The sequence below is a fragment of the Anoplophora glabripennis genome, unplaced genomic scaffold (genome assembly GCF_000390285.2).
Source record: "Anoplophora glabripennis isolate ALB-LARVAE unplaced genomic scaffold, Agla_2.0 scaffold136, whole genome shotgun sequence".
Lineage (NCBI taxonomy): Eukaryota > Metazoa > Arthropoda > Insecta > Coleoptera > Cerambycidae > Anoplophora > Anoplophora glabripennis.
In genome coordinates this window covers 444774-467579 of record NW_019416313.1, presented here as the reverse complement: position 1 = coordinate 467579, position 22806 = coordinate 444774, and the positions used below count along the sequence as shown (strand labels likewise).

General features: G+C 33.7%; 1 protein-coding gene across 1 annotated transcript in view; it reads left to right on the top strand.

The window, feature by feature from the left end:
- The first annotated feature begins 2453 nt into the window (after positions 1-2453).
- Positions 2454-22806, top strand: part of LOC108911610 (chymotrypsinogen 2-like) — a 31700-nt gene continuing 11347 nt past the window's right edge. Inside the window, exons 1-4 of the mRNA XM_018716587.1 lie at positions 2454-2688; positions 2740-2915; positions 6057-6281; positions 6421-6640. Of these exons, the coding sequence (XP_018572103.1) occupies positions 2519-2688; positions 2740-2915; positions 6057-6281; positions 6421-6640 (791 nt within the window). The 5' untranslated portion in view covers positions 2454-2518. The remainder of the gene's footprint in view (positions 2689-2739; positions 2916-6056; positions 6282-6420; positions 6641-22806) is intronic.

Sequence of the window (22806 nt, the reverse complement as noted above, 5' to 3'; positions counted from 1 at the left end):
TTTAATATTCGCATGGTCCACTAACTTTAATAATTAGTCCGATTATTATATTATAGATTATTGTTATAAAAATTTAATTCTATTAAAGCTAATAATTACGACGAAATATCTGTAGGTTTTCGACAATTAATTAACAGCCCCACAAAAAAAAAGTGGCTGGGCCGAAAGTCAAGACCATGGTATCCATATGGTTTTGGGGTCGCTGAATCCGAATCCGGTGTCCGTTTGATACGATTAGCTCTGGTTTAAGGTCAGTTCAAAGTCAAAAGTAGAAAATCGATTATCAACAACCTTAACCCATGTATCTATTTTCAACCTATGTATCGTTTTTGGGGTCGCCGAATCCGGTGTCTGTTTGACTCGATCAGATCTGGTTTAAGGTCAGTTCAAGGTCAAATGTAGAAAATTAATTGTCAACAAACTAAACCTACGTATCTACACGTTTTTGGAGTCGCCGAATCCGAATCCGATTTCCGTTTGACTCGATCAGATCTGGTGTAAGTTCAGTTCAAGGTCAAATATAGAGAATCAATTGCCAAGAAAGTAAATCTACATATCTATAAGTTTTTGGGGTCGCCGAATCCGAAGCTGTTGTCCGTTTGACTCAATCAGATCTTTGTTGAGGTCAGTTCAAGGTCAAATCTGGAGAATCAATTGAAAACAAAGTAAACTTATATATCTATACGTTTTGGGGCTCGTTGAATCCGAATCTGATATCCGTTTGAAGCGATCAGGTCTATTAAATACTTTCTAATAGAAATAGATCAATCAACATACGAAAGATACTTATATAAATATTTTGGTTTTAAACCTNATAAAAAAATAACTTATTTGTTACAATGACTTTCCACGTGTATATCCAATTTAATATTCGCATGGTCCACTAACTTTAATAATTAGTCCGATTATTATATTATAGATTATTGTTATAAAAATTTAATTCTATTAAAGCTAATAATTACGACGAAATATCTGTAGGTTTTCGACAATTAATTAACAGCCCCACAAAAAAAAAGTGGCTGGGCCGAAAGTCAAGACCATGGTATCCATATGGTTTTGGGGTCGCTGAATCCGAATCCGGTGTCCGTTTGATACGATTAGCTCTGGTTTAAGGTCAGTTCAAAGTCAAAAGTAGAAAATCGATTATCAACAACCTTAACCCATGTATCTATTTTCAACCTATGTATCGTTTTTGGGGTCGCCGAATCCGGTGTCTGTTTGACTCGATCAGATCTGGTTTAAGGTCAGTTCAAGGTCAAATGTAGAAAATTAATTGTCAACAAACTAAACCTACGTATCTACACGTTTTTGGAGTCGCCGAATCCGAATCCGATTTCCGTTTGACTCGATCAGATCTGGTGTAAGTTCAGTTCAAGGTCAAATATAGAGAATCAATTGCCAAGAAAGTAAATCTACATATCTATAAGTTTTTGGGGTCGCCGAATCCGAAGCTGTTGTCCGTTTGACTCAATCAGATCTTTGTTGAGGTCAGTTCAAGGTCAAATCTGGAGAATCAATTGAAAACAAAGTAAACTTATATATCTATACGTTTTGGGGCTCGTTGAATCCGAATCTGATATCCGTTTGAAGCGATCAGGTCTATTAAATACTTTCTAATAGAAATAGATCAATCAACATACGAAAGATACTTATATAAATATTTTGGTTTTAAACCTAAATGAAAAATTTGATTGGGTTTAGCAGATAGAAAGGTTTCACCAAGATATTAAAGAAGGGAGACATTTGGGTGGCAATGAAACTATCACTGATATTGCTAGTGATACTAGTGATGACGAATATATTCCATATCACGTTGTTAAAAAGACAGGAACATATCACAAAAAAAATGTAAGTAAATGATGTTCGAGATTTAGGCCTGGCAGAGAATGGAGCAGAGTTCCTAATATCATGGTTTTAAAAAAATACTAAGCAAGCTGGAAAAGTGAAAGCTTTTTACTATCAGTACAGAAATAAGGAATATTTTTCTAACGATGAAGAATTTTCCTTAGGTTACTACAATGATATTGTTGGATAAATCACTTCAAACATGTTATAAACCTAATGCACATTGAAACAAGAGTGCCATATTTTGAGGAAAGTCTTACATAGTATCAAATACGAACAACATAAATGGCTTTACATCTGACCTTGAACTGAACTAAACCAGATCTGATCGAGTCAAACGAACACCAGATTCGGATTCAGCGACCCCAAAATCGTATAGATACATAGGTTTAATTTGTTGACAATTGATTTTCTATATTTGACCTTGAACTGACCTTAAGCCAGAGCTAATCGTGTCAAACGGACACGGGATTCAGATTCAGCGACCCCAAAACTATATGGATACCATGGTCTTGTCTTTCGGACCTACCACTTTTTTGTGGGGCTGTGTTATGAGTGAAAATCATCTTTATTTATAATGTTTCAAGGAAAAACATTCATCAACAGTACTCTGTGGGAAAATCTACCAAGAGATTGTGGTAAAACAAGATTTAATGACACCGCTATAAAAGAAATGGAAAACCGGATTATCAATGGCAGCGTGGCTAAACTAGGACAATTCCCCTGGATGGCCCGAATAGGGACGAAATATAAAGATGGATCAACGTATTTCATCTGTGGAGCATCTCTTATCACCAGGACTTTTCTTGTTTCAGCCGCCCATTGCGGAGAATGGGTTAATATGTACATGTTTTTAAGATATCTGACAGCACTTGTTGAACAGTTTTATTTCAGAGCGAGACTTGGCCAGACGTACGAAACAAACGGCACCGAATGCGACCAAAATGGCGCCTGTGCCCCACCCTACCAAGACATCAAAATAAAAAGCTACCTATTCGAGGACTTCTGTAAGCGTTCGTTTCAAAACGATATCGTTTTATATCAACTTGACAAGCCGGCTGAACTTAATGGTAATATTTATTTATTTATTAATTTACTTTCAATTGAATTGCTAAGGATCCACGAAAAGAGAGACAGATTTATTGTTACTTACCTCTTCTGTCAAAAAGGCAAGGTTTTCCAAAGTTTTGGAGAAGCTGGTTGATGACTTTTGGTATAGAAGAAACAGGATAAAATGAAACATCAGATCCTTACAAACAAAAAGCAGATTGAACTTTCAGGGAAGATCATCAATGTTAGTCCACGGACTCACGTACAAACAAAAAAATTATTACCAGCAAGCTGTAACTTTGCGTGCAGCTTAAGTTTGACGAGTCTCCCAAGATTTGACTATGAGGAAAATTCAACAGTGGTAAGTTTTCCCGTGATTTTCAGGAAAACATGTCAATCTGGCATAAACATGGAATGTTATGACCAGCACTTTTTTTAAGTTTAAATGAAAGATATATTTTTTTTANCCACGGGCCCACGTACAAAGAAAAAAATGATTACCAGCAAGCTGTAACTTTGCGTGCAGCTTAAGTTTGACGAGTCTCCCAAGATTTGACTACGAGGAAAATTCAACAGTGGTAAGTTTTCCCGTGATTTTCAGGAAAACATGTCAATGTGGCGTAGACATGGAATGTTATGACCAGCACTTTTTTTAAGTTTAAATGTAAGATATATTTTTTTTAAACCCCCCAAAAAATTTGTTCGACAAAAATGTTGGTATTTTGAGTTTGTCCCCCACCCCAAATATGTCGATTTGGTGACATTATGGTTGGTGACAACCAGCAAGCTGATTTTTCTGGGAGGGTTTGGTAATAAGATTTGAAATGAAAGTATCTTATTGTCCAACAAAATTTTTGAGAATTTTTTGCAGTCCGACGCCCTGAAGATGTCGACTTAACGACAACATGGTTGGTGATAACCAACAATCTGGTTTTGATTTTTTTCTCTAATAATTGAAATGTATAACACGATAATATACTAGTCCGCCAAAAGGATTGAAAAATTTGCCTTTAAAATGGGAAAAATAACAATTTTTGTGGTACTTCACTCCGCTATAAAATTTTTAGTGAAAAAATAAAGAAGCATAAATAAGAAAATTATCTTGTTGTTGGAGCAACAGAAATTGAAATTCATAAATAATTATGTCTAACTAATTTAATTAATCTCCATTAAAAGGTTTTCTTTGTTCAAAAAACTTATTTGTACATTTTATTTTATAAACTATTGTAACTATTTTATAAAAAATGGTAACTGTACAATGAATGCATCAATTTTTGCTTGTTTTTTTAAATTAAAATTTGCAATCTTGTTTTGACAAATAGTTTACACATGGTTTTGTTCTTGAAAAACCAATTAAACCAATTTTATTCTACATTTATCAACGCGTTTATTAATAGGTTGTCTTGTTATAAAGTATAAATCCTTAATGCAAAATGACTTTGCAGCATTTAAAACCTGCTTCCAAAGTTCTTAACAGGTGTTTATAGTTTCTCCATAAACAACTGATTTCATGTAACCCCAAAAACGGAAGTATCGGCATTCCATCTCACATTTATTAATTAAGATGTAATCTTAGGTAGGAATAATACTTAATGACATGGCATTACAAATGACAGCAATAAGACAAGTCTCTACTTGTCTTATGTCAATTATTTGATTTTCGTCCAATCTTAAGAAACTTCACCACTAAATAAGTAATGGGTAGGTATTTCATTGTAATTTAATTCAATAGCATTAGAAGTTTCAAAGCCAAATATCTCGAAGTTTTATAAAGTGTAGCTTTTTTGTGTAAAAAATAAGAATTTTATACCAAAGATGAGATACCTTAAAGTATAAAAAAGTTATGTCGTTTTTAACACATTCAATCGACTGCAGCTAGCGCCCTTTTTTTTCACTTTAACCAAAATGTGAACACATTTCAATTCCTCTACTTAAAGAATTCCAAACCTCAAAATTTTGTGAGGATATTTGCATTTGTTAAGGAATAAATGAAAAAAAACTAAAATAATATTTTACATTTAACACCCTGTATCTCTTTAACTATCAACTTTTGGACTAAGGTAAGTTCGGCTAAATCACAATATTTTTGCTTCGAGGATCTCCCCATGAATTTTGACCTATTAGGTCGGGACCACCCTGTATACAATTTTTTTGTAATTGTATAAAAAAATAAATTTAAATTAGTCATATTTATTTTGAAATTTGAGAAATTTAAACATTTTTTTTTATTCATATTTTTTTTAAATATAAATTTTTCTTCCACATCATGCGTAAGTGTTGAAACCGCAAAATTTTATCGTCTAATTTTGTCGGACAAGCAAAAAAAAAACGATAATTTTGTCGGACAGTTAAATTCTCAGATTAATATTGCATTTTTTTAAATAACGACGCTTTTGTCCGACAGCTGGTTATCACCAACCATGTTGTCGTTAAGTCGACATCTTCGGGGCGTCGGACTGCAAAAACTTCTCAAGAATTTTGTCGGATAATAAGATACTTTAATTTCAAATCTTATTACCAAACCATCCCAGAAAAATCAGCTCGCTGGTTGTCACCAACCATAATGTCACCAAATCGACATATTTGGGATGGGGGACAAACTCAAAATACCATTAAAAACAAGTGCTGGTCATAACATTCCATGTTTATGCCAGATTGACATGTTTTCCTGAAAATCACGGGAAAACTTACCACTGTTGAATTTTCCTCGTAGTCAAATCTTGGGAGACTCGTCAAACTTAAGCTGCACGCAAAGTTACAGCTTGCTGGTAATCATTTTTTTCCTTGTACGTGGGCCCGTGAACTATGTGGTTTTAGCAGCTCGCAATGACAACTTACATTACTAACTTTATCTGTTCTATAGCATCACCTCTATTAAATCCATCGAGAATCTTAGCAATTCTTTCGTTGTAATTTAACGCGGTCTGTCTTTTTTATTCACCTTCTTCTTTAAAATTTATGTAAGAAACATTAGTTCTCTTCAAACTGCCTCTAAAATGGAAGTGAGATCGCGGAATTCCTAATTTTATATCTAGGGCACTTTTGACACTATAGATACTTTTTTCATGACAATCTGATAACTATGTGATAGATAAAATTGTATTACTCATAGTGCTAAAGTCAAATGTCTATGAATTATTAATTTCTGATTTATTTTTTAGATTTTGTGCAACCAATTTGCCTATCCCGTATCTCTATTCCACTAAGTAGCCTCGTTGGTGAAAATATAATTACGTCGGGATGGGGTAGACAAATTAGAACCGATCCCACGAGCAATCCACAAAAATTAATGTACATTGCTGTTCCCGTACAAGACATGAGGAAGTGCATACCATTATATTACCACTTCGATAGAAATACACAATTTTGTTTAACTAGACCCAACGGTAAGTATTAGAAAAGTATAGGCATTAGGAAATAATTAATTAATAACGTACCTATTCCATTACAAAACCAGCCCAGATTGTACAAAAACTCAGTCTACTAGTAACATTTTCTCGTTTAATGTTTCTTTTTTTTTTCTAGATAAGAGCGTATGTTTTGGAGATTCTGGTTCTGGAGCTGTAAAATTTATGAAAATTGATGGCGAAAGAAGAGCCCATTTAATCGGAATTACTTCTTATGTGAAGAAAGACTGTTCATTATACCCTGTATTTGCATTTGTCGAAAACCACCTAGACAGAATTTTGATACAAATTAACAAACATCTGCACAAAAATATAAAAGCGTGCAGATTAACAGTCATGTGAACAAACATTTATAAATGTGCTTGGATAATTTATGTCTTCAAATAAAGATGAAATTCCTTCCTTCATTAACCTTCCGTCAACTCTCACTGTTAATTGTTGCTATAATCTATCACTAAAAATTTTATCTAGGCCCCAATGGCGCCAGTATCGCCGCGTGCCTCTCTCTCGTTCTGTGGAGTGGAATAGAAGGCGTGGTAAAGGCGGGTACGACTCGGCGCAGTAAGATGGTGGGTGTGGTTTCACGTTGGTTGCGGTATCGTCAATGCTGTTGCGTATAATTTCAGGCAAATCAACCGTAAATTATATCCTGTATTTACGTTTCTCGAGTACTACCTGAGCAATATTTTGACACATACTGACATACATCAGAACCATACTAATGCGTATAAATACGGAAATAACTGTGATGGGTGATTTCTTCTTAATGTTAAAAATATAACGATACATTTAGCCTCAAAAATTATCTTATTATTCCTTTCAGTGCAAAGTAACAGTGAAGTATATAAACTTATTTAATTTTATATTTGCATGGTCCACTAATCTTTGAATTTAAAACGCCAATAAAATTTTATTAAAACTGTTTTTTCCTACTTATTATTAGAAAGAACCCAAATTCCAACTATTCGTAACACAAAATTAAATATTTTATTATTATTTTTTTAGCTGCATATGGTAAGATAAATCTCTATGAAAACTTTTTAGGCGAAATATTTAACAGCTGTTATCACATTTATGTATTTTTTACTCAAATATCAGGATGTAAGTGTAGCTTAGCTATTATCTTTTCATGTAACCGTTTGAGGGAAAACGTCCATCAACAGTGAACTCTGGGAAAGTTTACCAAGAGACTGCGGTAAAACAATAATTAGTTATTTAATTTTAAACTGAAAAATTTTCTGATTCCTTGATTGTAAACTATTAGCATATAAAAACTTGTAATCAATTAAATTTCATATTAGCATGTCCATTAATCTTAATCACGTAGTCTTCTATTTAAGTATTCTTAATTGAAATAATAAAACTTGTTTATAATATTTTAAGGAGAAACAGAACAGATATCAATACTCTCAAATAAAAAGTTTAAACTGATATGACATTTTATGTATTTACTTTTTTTTAGCAATATATACGAAAGCTGATTGACTAAATAATAATTACAGTGAAAATACTAAAAACTGTGATTGTCTCATTTTAAGTGCACATTTTCCCAAATGGTAATTCGATTTATTATCCACTTGCTGTGTAAATCACCTCTTTGCCATTTCCACAGAGTAGCTGAAACAACCATTGTCATTTCAACATTTAAATCACCACCGTGTAATTAAAACATATAACAACCAGCCCAAAACCTTTGTCTCTTTGAGAACATTCATTCTTCATTGACGTAACTATTTTTTTAACTTTGCACTGGCATTTATATCTACCTACTTTGGGATATACTTCACAAAACTTGCCCTCCTCCAGTTCTTGATCATAGAACTCATTACATTTCTGGGTATCCACTAGAGGAGCATTTATGTACCTCAAACCTTTGTCACGAGTGTTGTTGATACCACGAGGTCGGGCCCATCTCTAGTATACTGGACCCAAGTTGTTTTTTCCGAGACTAACTCTGAAATTGAAGTGTATAGTTTGTTACCTTCTCATTGAAAATTACGTTAGATATAAAATGCGCTTATTGGCAAGTACAAATCGATCTAAAGGACAAAGAAAAAATTGCTTTCTCCACTAGAACAGAGCGTCGCACTTCAATGCCATGCCGTTTAGCCTAATCAATGCTCCAGCCACTATGGAGAGATATAGAATCATTCGGAATAGGATCGGATTCTGCTCAAATTTAAACTGTTCACGGTTTAATTTGTTTATTGTGGATTAATATAATATCTCTAGCACCGACTTGCTACTGAAATGTCTGAATAAGAAAAGAGTTTCACTCCAACTATGTTTTTTATAAAAGAATTTCATATTCATATTCAGGGGAAACCCTGCCCCCACCGTACATATTTTATTTAAAATGTTTATAAAGATCTGTACATTCTCATTTTCGATTACAAATTACTTTACCTTTTACTATGAAACAATATATCATCAAAACATACATTTCAAAGTGACTCATTCTGAATTTAAACCACATTTTTATAAAATAAATAATAAAGGCTTATAAAATTTATGGGAAACCCACAAATTGGAATTCAATTTCAACGTTTAATGTACTGTGTAACAATAAAGCTGAGTGTTCCATTTTTAACATTGTATTCAAAACAAATCCAGCTAAAATTGTAAGTGTATTAGTACTTTTTATACACTTTCCTTTGTGCCTTTTAGATTGGTCTGTTAGAATTCAACTATTTCATTCAAGCATTTGTTTCGGGGCTTTTCCAAACAAAATTTAGTATTTAATAGTAATGCGGTGACTTTATGGAAATATATTCATTGCTTGGTTCCATTTGCTTGTCATGTTTAATATTATTCTAGTATTGTAAATGTAGACCAGCTCGGAATGGGATTTTATTACAATAAAATAACAAAACTAACTCTACCACTACTTAGTGCCTACTATATAGAAGAGTTACGGTTTACCTAAAATTCTTATTGAGAGTTATGTTAATTCACTGCAAAATATTCACATTATTGAATGTAACTAATCAATGAAATACTGATATTCTTTCTAATGTACCTTTTTATTATAGGCTCTTGCAAAGGTCATTTTGTTACACTGGAAATATAAGTAAAATACTGTTACAATCAGGGAAATAATGAAATATTAAATTAAATTCCATTTAAACAATTGCAAGACTACATACAATATTGATTTTATTGAACCTAAAAAGCCCCAAATAAATTGAGCTGTTGTATCCATCAGTTACAGGTGTGTGAAATATACGAGTATTATTTTTTTCACTTTAAAATACAGTTGACGTCAAACTAGGCTACCTTACCGTTTCGCGATAGATTTTAAGAAAAATATAACGGAAAAGACACAGTTGCGTCACATATGACGCGCTAAGTAATTGAACGAATCGGAGAGTTTTTATGGTAAGGGACAGTATCTGTCGTGACTTGTGCCATTCAGTGGTTCCCGTAGCGAGGTTGTCTGCCTCAAACCGTTGTTATTGCTTTTGCTGACTTGGCTGTACGTGTTGACGTTCGGAAATCGTGCGGGGTTGCCTCTGTCAGTGGCGCAGCGACAGGCTTTCGATATGCGTGACATATTTATGTATGTACCTTATAAATATGAGCCCAATGCTGACACAAATCATTTTTGGTTAGTATTTGAAGTACATTGTTGTATTACTAGTCCCGAGGTCGAAAATTCACCATACTTTCCATTCGGGACCACAAAATAGGAAACAACCGGAAAAATCCTCTCATCTTTCCAAGCAGCTACAAAATGCCTTACCCATGATAGTCGACGTTGACGAGGACCAATGCCGGCAACAGCACCTTTCAGAATTCGGACCTAATTAAAGACAACTCCCTGTACATCATTAAAATGGTTAACTCAGCAGAGTCCGCACTAAACTGAAGCCTGCAAGAGATCCGCCTGCAGGAAAAGCCATCTTGTGAACGAACGTCGACCCTGTGTATCTGCAATTCAGTAACCAGATAAACAACTACAAAATTCCATATTTGAGTTACATTTTCTCAACAAAAATAGGCGCATGAGCTTAAAGTCATACAGCCCCTCAGGCTGTCCGCCTAGGTCAGTTCTCCCTAGGGCCCTTCAAAGGGTACCCAACTCTAAAGCTGCCGTACACTAGCCCTCCTATGAGGGGCAGTGGAAAAAAGCTTCTAAAGTATACAGACACTCTATGAAGGCTCCGAATAACTATTATAAAATAAATTGCTGAATGAATGAAATGCAAAAAACTATGCAGGATTGGTCAAAACCATAAAATTTGTACTAAATAAATACAAATAAAGTGCCCCAGTGCATTTTTGGAAGTTACAATAATTTATTCTCTACAGAGCAAGAACAGTAATATTCGTTTATCGCCCTAAATATACTCATGATTTATGCAAGTACTAGAAACGTCCAACTTGAATGGATAATAATCACTAATCAGTAATATAAATAATGCCAAAGTTGACGACTGAATAATTTAGCCTGTAGACTTACTTACTCATTCATTAGCCCGGAAAAAATTACAGTAATTTCGAAATCATGTTTGGGCGAGTTTTAAATCAGCCTGACGGCCCATTAATCATTATAACGGATTGCCGTGAAACTGGAAAAATACCTTATTCATAATGGCATTGTACATTAAACTGAACGGGACAAATTTTCTTTCCAAGTCGCAAGTTTTTGCCGGATAAAAATCAACAGTAACTAATCAGAATAGTTTTAAAATACGAAGATAAAAACTCGCGACAACGGTTTGCTATTGTTCATCGTAAACGTGTTTTTAATATTGATGACACAGATTTAAGGATTTTTAGTTGGCAGTGCCAATCGCGTACAGTTGGTTGCCTAAGCTAGACGGTCAAGTGAATTGTGATTATTTAACTATTATAGTTATTATTATTGTATACATTTTTTCATTATTTTGCAAGTAGCCAATGAATGTGATCATTTAGCAGTTCCTACCAAACAATTCTACTCTCGCTTTGAAAGCGTCTCCCTCTCAATATCGGAGGCTAAGATCAAAGGCCGCCCAATCCCCGGAACGTTTTTTGCGGCGTCGTTGTAATGTAATACATTTATTTATGAAATTTTTATGGAATAATAAATCTCCTCAGATCACGGCATGATTTCGAGGGCATCGAAAAATATTTTATACACGAGACAGGAGATTTATAAACGTCCATACAGAGTGTTGTCAACTAGATGAAGCGATTGAAAGTAAAAGAAAATCTCCCATCAACGATATACAGTGCATTCAAATTGTGTCATACTCGTATATAATTAAAGATAAACATATTTCGAAGAAAACCCTCAGCAAGGCAGATGTAGAACGAATGATGGAATTGGCCTGCCCCACTGTACCGGATGAATCCCAACAGCAACTAACAGTAAACAGCTTCATCGAGATTCTTGCTTAGGCGTTAGAAATGGAAGCAACTCAACAAACATCTAGAGATGGTCAGGGCAAGGAAAGGCAACTTGGATTCCATACAGGTGGACCACAACAGATGAAGAATTTGAGTATTTGGCAACTTTAAGAAGGGATAGTAATGTACTGATTCTACTGTATTCAGCAGAAAAACATACCCATCCAGTGTTAGAACTGCGCTGCCAAAGATCCCAAGGAAGCTACCCCTGAAGTATAATCAATTCACTTCAGGACAATCACTATTTAAAAGTTGTACTAGCTGCGTACAGTCTCGTATCCCTTTCATGTCCTTTATAACAAAACAGCTCCTTACGTGACACTCCTGTCATGTATCTGACAGAACTTGAATTCCTCTCGAGTATATTACACGTTCATTCTTGCTGGATCCACAAGTGTCTCGACCCCGTATCTCTAAATCATCTTATTCACGCGGAGTTGTGCCATGATTACCCATTTTCTACCCTTCTGTTTCCGGCTCGGCTACACAAATACCAGAGCGAGGGACCCTTTGAGCTGCCCCGGGAACAATGGAAACGCATGTTTTCCTCTTCCATTTTTAATAACATCCGCTGCGAGAGGAGGCTCCGTTTTCGAAAAACGTTTTAATTGTTGTTCTGCGCGTTGAGATAAAAACACGGCAACGACCGAGCGCGTACTATTTAATGATGGTGAAAAACAACGAATAAGATTGATGAGGTGGTAATATTGAAACCCATATTGTTTTTCATCAACGAGAATAGTTTTTTTTACCAGCCGACTCCAGATATATTCAAAATTTCATAAATTCTGAGTCTTTTAGTATTTCAGGATAACATTGACAAGAAAAAAAAATGAACGTTTTTATTGCCCGAGAAGTCGAAAGTGTGCTACGGACGAGCATATAGAAATTTTAAAGAATGGTGCCAGAACTAAAATACTGGTGTTTCTAAAATATCACTGCTAGCAAATTTCATGGAGATATCAAGAATCTTTAAGTCTTCGGCGGCAGCGAGTTTGTGGAGTGAATACTCAGTGATTAAGTCAACTATTTTTGGAATTTATTTTGGAACTGTTTTTGGAGGCAATACAGTTTAATAGGACTATACATTGCTATTAAGATTCCTCCATATTCTTTCTAACAACTGATTCTGCTCCATCAAGGCATCCATGGTGCTCAGTAACTTTTCTGAGATGAAGATTTGTCGAAAATATTCCAATCAAATTGGATGGTAGGTCTATCCATTTTTTTAATTTTCCATTGCAAAGTTAGCTCTTCTGTTATTGTCCCAATCATCTGCATGCTAATTCTCTGACAAAGAAGTTTCTCCTGTTCTGCTGCTTCAATTCAGAAGAGGCAGAAGCAAACTCAAACAATGCCATTGTCGCTACCGATGAAAACGATGGTAGATAAAGTAATTTTAATTAATGATACACTTTTCTTCTGGAATTTCATAAATTTATCACAATAAAATTTGAGATTAATTTTCTTCCACCTCGTTGATTCTTTAATATTCTGAGTTTAGTTATGAACAGGTCTTCCTCTTCTTCTTATCCTTCTGTTCCATTTCTACCACTAAGAACAATTACGTAGACTATAGTACCTACAGTATTATTTAAATTTAGTTTTCGCTCAATTTCTTCTGCCAAATTGGTTCAGTGTTACCATCAAAACTTTCCGTCACGTATTTAATTAAGTATAGTTGAAACTGAAATAATAACCTGCAGTCGTGGACAATAAAAGATACTTAGAAGGTTTTATATTGAAAATCTTTTTGTCCAAGACTGTCTACGAAATTTATAAAAATACCCCTTAATCCGTCTGGTTAACTTCTACAAGGTGTTGCTTAGTCAAAATTAACACCGGAATTTTAAATGAACTCGGCTTAATTCTGACTCATTAGAAAGATAATGTTGCTTGAAGATGACTTGTTTGATGGCGACTTTTTAAATATCTGTCAAACCGGTTGACTATGAAGAAGAGGGTTGTTTTGCAACTTATTACATATGAGTAATCAGTATTAACAAAGTTTATAAGATTAAAAAAATCATTGTCAAGAGATTTTGTGACAGACGAATTAAAAGACCTCTTTTTGTTTCACTCAGTTAACATATCTCAAAATTTATTGTAAACCGCTGCAAAAAAATTTACAGACGCCGCTGTTCCCGAGCAAACACCGATTTAAGCTCAGCGTTTTTTCGACGACGACGTTAAGGGCGGTAGGTGGCTTCTTGGTTTATTTAATAGGCCTGTCTGAAATTATTTGCATCGTTTACGGCCTACTGGGACCCGGTGTTTTGTCACGGTTTGTTTCGCATTACGCCTCTTCCTACGCTCAGTATGAATTTATGGAATTTGTATCTTTAATAACCACTGACGGGAAAAAACAGATATTAAATGTAATTACGTGTGCAAATTCTTGTACAGGATAGTCATAGTATTTTTTATTCTCCCCCATTTAACTTTTTTTTGAAACATTCAAAATACAAAGTGATAAATTATATTTTTTATCCTATTTTTTTTTCAGAAGTGTGTGCCTTTGGCATTACCACTTCTTTTTTAATTACTTTTTGCATATATAAGCATTTTTGATGAGGGCATGCGTTCAACTTAATTTCCCCATATTCAAGAAAATCACCCTATAACGTCATAAAGTTTTTATGGCGTAAGTAATATCTTAAGGTACGTAGTGCTAAAAAATAGGTACTTAATTTAGCATTAAATTTTCTTTATACGTTTGTTTTCCTTTACGACCTTAATTTTATCTTGTATTCCCATTTCTCTGTTTTACAAAATTAATTAACTCACAGCAATGCTTTCGTCGCTTTGCAAAAAAAGAGCTTCCAGAAAGCACCCGAAGCAAACAAAGCTCATATATTAAAATTTGTAATTTGAATGAAACAAAGTACAAAAAAAATTAAAACTAATATTTGATCACCGTTCAATTCTTTTATAGCCCAGGAAAATAAGCTGGGAAATTACCATTTCGCGTTTTTTTGTTTCGGCAAGCTGAATTTATCACTATAGATGCTAAATATTATGTACAATAACATATTAGTTTCCACAGTCATAAAAATGGGGGGAAATTGTTTACAGGGTGGTTAATTGTATAATTTTTACGTAAATTCAAGTTTTTCGCTTATAACTTTTTTCCGTTCGTTTCCACGAGAAAACAGTAAAGTACTTTTTTTTGTCCTTAAAAGACCTACAAAACTAGCCCTCGAGCGTTAAAAAATATTGATTAGTTCAAAAGTTATAAACAGAAGGACTATTTAATATAAAAAGAACTAAGGAGAGCAAGTTATTATTTTAGAAATAGTAATATCAGATTAATTAGTTGCCAATTGAATTTGCATTCGAGGAAGAAATTCATATGCCGTTATATGTTTTTTAATGGATTATAACAAGGTGTAAAAGTTTCAAATATTCAAAAATTAAGTCCTTAAATTAATTTAAAAAATGGATTAGATATACTTTCGTACTATTTATAAAACTTTGCCCTCACTTTTTGTGGTGTTTCCCACGTGTTCTGTGGTGCCCCCTGTACATCTACTAATTAATGTATTGTTCATTATTAATTAAAAATTTTTCAATGGGAAATATTTCAGCAAGCTTACAAACAAAAAAAATCTCAGGATTTATAAACGTAATATTATTTTCCTTTAATTTAAAATCCCCTTCAAAGGGTTAAGATCAGGGAAATTTTGTCAGTTGTGAAATGGACCAGTATTAATTAATTTTGATTAAAGAAAAACTCTGTTTTGTGCATAAAGGGTGTTTATTAATATTTGAAAGCATAATTTTATTAAAAAGAGAACAAAGTCGTCGGCAATGAAAGAGAAATTTAATAAAAAATGTTTTTAAAAGTTAATTATTTGGATTGTGCTAAACAAAGGAAGGCACTCGATGTCATATTCATTTAAAAGATATTTGTCAGTAGCACTAAAACACTTTAATTAATGTCTTCAACAAAATGTGTTGATGTATTTTTAGAAATAGTTATAATTATTTTTTGTCTATCAAATTTCACTGAAATTCTTGAAAAATAACGTTACTCTTTGAAATTTTAAATCTCGTTCTCAATTAGCTTTCCGTTTCATAAATCGATCAAGTATGCCATAATATTCGAAAAAATAATAATAAATAAGAAGTCTACGTAATACTAGCATTCTTTTTACATGTTTCACAAAAAAAAGTTATATTTTTTTAATATTGAAAATTAGAGACTCGAAAAAACGTTTGAACAGAAAATCCCACAGGCGTATAACCTTTCCGTGTTCGCCGGATCTAGCTGGTCGAGGGTGCGGTCTAGCGAACTGCAGAACCTCAGGCGGCCGCGGAGAGCAACACGCTGTTCTAATTAAACGCGGTCGGCCAGCCGGTATTCCCAGCGCCTCCGCCATAAATAACATTTAAATACAATAACTGAGATATTCCCTGATGCAGGAAATATACAAGCTTTATTACGTCGCTGTGGTACCTGGAAGGGGAGGAATTTAATGAAACCGTAAACTGGGATGGCAATTTCGGAGGTATATTCTTCTTATCTCTGTTCATCGGTTGTTATTGGTCTGCATATCTGAAACCGAAGTTATATTTTATTACAAAGGCGTAAAAATAAATTTATAGCGTAATCGTTATACAGTAGAGTATAAAGTCTGGGAAATATATCTTCGGAAACGTATACTGAAATAATTAATAAATTACAGTATAACAGCCTATTCAGGTATTTTTATCCACCACTTCTTTAGCCGAATTGGTGCTAAATATCTGAAAATAATCTAGGAAGTATGAAGCCGCAACAAAATTAAACCGCTAATGATACGCACGAAAATAACTATTAAAATTAATAAATTACAGTATATTCCTATTCAGGGTATTTGTGCCAGCCATTTCATCAACCAAATCAGTGATAAATATCTTAAATTAATCCAGAAAACGTAAAAACCTGTTCACTTTCAAGAAATACCATTAATAAAATGTAACCGCTCCTGTATTAGTCGATGAAAAAATAATGAAATACTACGTAAAATTGATACGTCAGTTCAAAACAGAAACCCTCCTGACAAATCACCGCACCCTACCAAGATTAAATACAGGAAACTTGTCCAGAAAACCTTCGGAAAGACATTATAATTTGTCCCTGCCTACACAGGTTAAACAACCAGAGCAAGGATAAACTTCCTTCCTTTACTTTTCCCTATCAACTCAAGTAAACATTAGACTAAATCAGAGAGAAGTTAACCCTTTCCATTTACTTTTCCTATTCGACTGTTACAAACCACAATGAAGTCTTAATTGACGAAACATTTACTAGTTTTTCTCTAAGAAGATGTCAATAATCGCAATGTTAAAATATACCTACACCCTGTAAGTGGAACATCAAAACTTTAGTAATGGATTTTATGTCACCAATCGTTACTACATAAAAAATAAACATTTCGTCGTTTACTTTTTCTCCTGTGTGATTATAACTTTCTTTGTACCGAAACTAAGCGCAAAACGGGCGGCTTCTCGCGGTCGATTCTATCAACCATTGCAAAAATCATAATTCACTTTCGCCTGACTCTCCCAAGGAAGGCTGGAACTCCCGCTGTACTTTATATATCGCACCGGTCCGAATCCCTGATGAATTTAATGATTTACAACCGTCGTTGTTCCAAGGAATTTACAAAGGTGTACATTTTGCAAACAGAAAAAAAGGAGCGGTAGCTTCGAACACTTTTAGTCCAGACGGTATCTGTTTCAAAAAGTCTATATTTGGGTGAATCGTATATCCGCGGAGATTTTTAGCTTTTTGGCTTTCAAATATCACTAGAAATGAAAATTTTTCTATGCGCATAAAAAAAACGTGGGCTTAACTTTTGGCGGCACAATATCTTTAAAAAAATCGAAAAATGTCATATTTTTCTTCCTATTTAATTACGTATATTTTCAAGAGTTGATTTTAGACGAAAATGGAAGAGGAACAAAATGTGTGTAATTAAATTTTTTACAAAATATAACTTGTTACAAATCGAATGAATCATTATTATTATTGTAAAGATCGAAAAAATCGCCAAAAATGGGGTTAAAACATTACTTTTTAGGGAATTTTTTTGGGTTCTTTAAATTGGGTATAAGACCTTCATACTTGGCTCAAGAAAACTTCATGTTATGTAGAATCATCAAACCAAATTTCATCAAAATCGGTTCTACAGATTTTGCATAATAATTTTACAATCCAGATTTTGAAAAAATTTTTGCAAATTTTCAAAATTTTGCACAGCAAAAACCAAGGCCCTTAGATACTAGAAAATTTTATCACATATAGAAGGGCTCTCAAACTTTCAAACGCTTTTTGAAAAATTCGAATCCGTCAATTAGGAGAGCTCTGGCGCTTGTTTAAACATTGGTCGAATTTTAGAATAACTTTGTGAATATTCAATCAAATCAAATTTTTTAAAGCAGGTTTTAAAAGTTCTTGGAAAGACGCTTCTTTAAAAAAAACAGATCGATTGGTCAATTAGTTACGTAGTTATAGCCGATCAAAGTTAACCGTCATTTACACTAAATGTACTGGGACATACGGACTAATTTTTCGAAAAATACCTTTGGTATTCCGAGTACTTACCAGGTCTAACTTTGTAATAGTTTTCTTCATTGGCAACCTACTTTAAAACGTGTTTAAAATTATTTGTAATTGAATCGGCGAGTTCAAAACCGCGACGCGCTTAAAATTTTTTAATATCTCAGCTTCTGAAGGTCCCATTTTTATGATTTTTTTTAAACCGATGTCTCGCGATTAAAAAAAAAATTTGCGTATTTTCAAATGCCTATCGTTAATAATTATTGGTCTTTCAACAGTCCGATAATTATTTATCTTTAAACTTCCTTTGATTGTCAACTTTATTTTTTTATTGTATCAAAGGTAAGTGCCATAAACTTATATACTGTTTATCAAATATCAAAAACAAATTATTTAAATTCTAAAATTGTTTAAACAACAATTATTTTCAAAATATGTCGAAAATTAGTAATATAATGAGTTAATTTCTCATTTGCTTATATTTTAAACAATAAATAATATTCGAATTATACTTTAATCACAAAAGAAATGATGATTAAATTAATAAATTAATTATAAAAAATCAATAATATTTTATTCATAGTTAATTGCATTAATAAATTAGGATTTAAAAAATGTACACAAATTTTTGTTTTAAATTTATGAATGTATATTATATTTATAAAAGAAAGATTCTTTTTTTAATATTCTGCTTCTGCCACCACCACCACCCGTACGATTTTCTTGAATTTCTCGCTTGCATAAATAACTTTAAACACGTTTTAAAGTAGGAATAATAATCATGATTCATTCGATTTGTAATCAGTCATATTTTGTAAAAAAATTAATTATAAACATTTTTTCCTCTCTCATTTTCACCTAAAATCAACTCTTGAAAAGATACATAATTAAATAGCAAGAAAAATATGACATTTTTCGATTTTTTTTAACATATTGTGCCGCCAAAAGTTAAGCCCACGTTTTTTTTATGCGCATAGAAAAATTTTCATTTCTAGTGATATTTGAAAGCCAAAAAGCCAAAAATATTCTTGCATATACGATCCACCCAAACCAAAACAGATACCGCCTAGTCTAATTAGGTTTTTTGCCTATACAAGAAATAAAAATCTACATAAAAACTAACGCCTCACAAACTATAACTAGTTTTCCTATTTACTAGGCTTTTCAGTTAAACTAATAATTATTATAATAGAAACATCAGCAGTCTCCTGTTATTCCTCCCTTTCCTCCGTCCTTGGGGAAATTCAAATCGCACCGTAGTGTTGGCAAACGAGAATCGACCACCTTTCTGCATCCCGGATAAATGGCGGTTGTCAATGGGTCTCGGTCAGTAAGCGTCAGAACAGCCCACAAATAAGTCCAGGTCCACAGAGGAATTGCGGTAGTCGAAAATGTAACTATTTTTGGTTCGAAATATCTGAAAATCTTCACACTGTCGCAAAATGTCGTCATGCAGAACTGTGACTGATTCTTGTTTCTTAATTGTTACAAGGTTAGTCTTGAAATTTAAATATGTGTTAAATTTGACATCTTCAAAATATTCATATTCAAGACAAAGTGTTCATAAACTTGGAGTTTCATTCTCAATGGTGGAACATTCAAAAGTAGTAGCTTGTACAAACAACATTTACATTAGCAAGTCTGTCATGTCGTGTCGCTATGTTGCTAACTCGACAGTGCCAATAACAGCCAGTAATAGCAACCACATCCTCAAATGTAGCTCTGCAAATATATGGATTTAATCGGAACGAAATGCTAGTTCAAATATCCCATTGCATCACCAAATGGTAAACTAGAATTATTTACCATTATTCTAATAAGATTTGACGTGACGTCGTTGCTCACAGAAATGCCATTTGTGATACCAATTAATAAAGAAGGTTCCCAAGAACTTCTTTGATTATTTCAGAGGACAAGGATGAGAATTTGGTAGACCTAACGAAAATTTGCACAAGATGGATCTTTGTCTCATTTAGGGATCAACTTTATGAACTAATTGAAGAAGCAAACTATAATTTCACCCTTGTTCCCAGTTCTGTCAAATATCTACATGAACAGATATGTTGACAATACATTTATCATTTGGTTCCATGAATAGAAAACATAGAAAGGTGTCTGAACCACATTCGGACGGAATTAGCTTCGCCTTGTTCTTGTCAAAACAAAACCAAAAAGCGCTTCATCGAAAGTATAACCGTAAAACATGATATCTAGGCATAATAGGCATTAATGTCGACGGTGTTTCTGGTCCGAGGGAGGTATGTCGACCGAGGGTATTATTATCCTATAACACCCGTGGTGCCTTTAGCGTTTAATGTCCTACTAGCCTCTTGTTCGAAATTCGAAATTTTTTATAAACAACTAGTATGACTTTTTATCTGCGTTGACGTTAGTAATTTCTATACTGATTTGATTTATTTCCATAGTAATGTTTCTTAGACTGGCGCTATTGCTATTTTCATAATACACACACCCGTTGACAGTTAAATTGTATTACTAAAGCAACAGCTTACAAAGCGGTAGCAGTCCACAAAGTGAATATTTCAAATAGTTTTCAGCATAATGCAGCGCTCCCGGGTCATATATCAGCGTGTTCCAGCCACACATTTAAAGTTAACTGTAAAATAACTACCATAAAACAGGGCGAACGTGAGCATGTGCTCCCACATAATCTAGTAGTTTTCAACCCGTGTTTAGCTGGTACTTAACATGCTTATCTGCCTTATTCTCTGCTCCGCGCCAATAAAGTAATTGCTCAGGGGTTACGTTACAACGGTAAAGTAGCAAGGCTGCGTACCGCTTTGTGTCGACACTTCCAAGGGTCGAATCAGATGGAGCAGGGTAATTCATATCTTCTTTATGTAAAATGCATGGGAATGACACATTTAATTGCTATCCTGCTATCCTAGTTATGTGATATATGTTCTATATCAGTTAAAACGTGTAATACCGCATACAGCTCTGTGTTAACTATGTTTTGTGTGCTAGCTAGACGCATAAAACCGTTGTTTCAACCGGACGTAACCACATGAAGCTGATTTGCCCCCGGATATATTTCTAAAACGTCGCTGATGACCAGCACGTGCAACAAATACACTGTTTTAAACGAATTTAGTAACACGTAGAGAAAAATGTCGTAACTAGAGAGTAAGTCTTTGATCGGTTCCACAGTGCCGTGATTAGATCACAGTTAATTCTTACGACCGGATGGCCAGTGGGCGTCCGGATTCGAGAGGGTTGTTGTATATGACGTGTCTCTTTTATTAGGGCATTATTAATACATCGAAAACTCTCCCTCTTCGACTATTGTCAGGCCCAGTCGGGATCCCTAATACGAAGGAAGCAAATTGGACAGGGACGAACGACAAAGGGGCCTTGTCTCTGTTTTCATTTTCCTGGCGCGGGACCGATTCCTATTACGAATAATTGCCGAAGGACAAAGGACGACGCGACAAGGGCTGAATCCTGCGAAATGTCAACGGGTTCGTCATCAGAATTTGGCCAAACTGTAATATAATCATTGTAGAAAACGTCCAAAAGTTAAGTGTGAAATAAATGGAACATTCAAGATAACTAAAAGACAATTAGCTGACATATACAGGGTGTAAGAAGTTTGACTGCCATTACTTGAACGAAAAAGTTGTATATTACAGGGGCGTAAGATTAACAGTTTTCATAATATAGCGAGTATTAATATTGGGGAGTTTCATCACAACGTGGCAACAGCAATTTTAAATTTATTACAACGCTAATTATTTTTTAGAATTAAGCATAAAGAAGTTCAAAAAAAGTGATAAACATTGTATTTTATAGTATTCTACGCACGCAGTTATGTCAATATTCCTTAATTAATCGAACTTTTGTATATTAAGTTGGAGATTTTGAAAAATTTTTTCTCGGAAATGGTTGAGCTTAGAACCCATGTCATATAAGGTTTTTTTGTTTATTTTAATGTATTCTATCGTCTGTTAAAATTAAGGCAGTCAAACTTCTAACACCCTGTATATAGTGATTCAGTCATGTCATTAATTTTGAGGGAAGATAGGGAAAAATGAGTAGAATGCGAATACGCGACTAAAAAAACTTAAAATGCAAAAAATATTTTCAAATCATTATTTAAACCCCTTTTAGGACCGCCCCTGACCGCTGACCCACAAAGGTTTATCGAGAGTGAATCTTGACCTACCGTATTATCCGGTCACTAACCTAGCTTTTATTGCATTTTTAATCCGTAGCGAACGACAAGGAATAAACAGATCTTTGTACCTAGATACATGAATAAAATAAATAAGATTTTTTTTACATTTTAAATATTAGCAAGTATTTATTTGTTAATAAATACAATTATATAAGGATAATAATTATTTTCGAATGTTAGGTTATTACAATTTAGTATTTTTAATATTGTTAACGTTTTCACTATGTTTTATAATTGAATATGTTCAATTAATTATTCAGTTTGTAGTACGTATCTTATTGTGTGACTTATTGCTTTTTAAAGAGTAGTACGGTATTCATTTATTTATTTAAAATGCCAGTACAACTAAATCAGCACTCATTCGT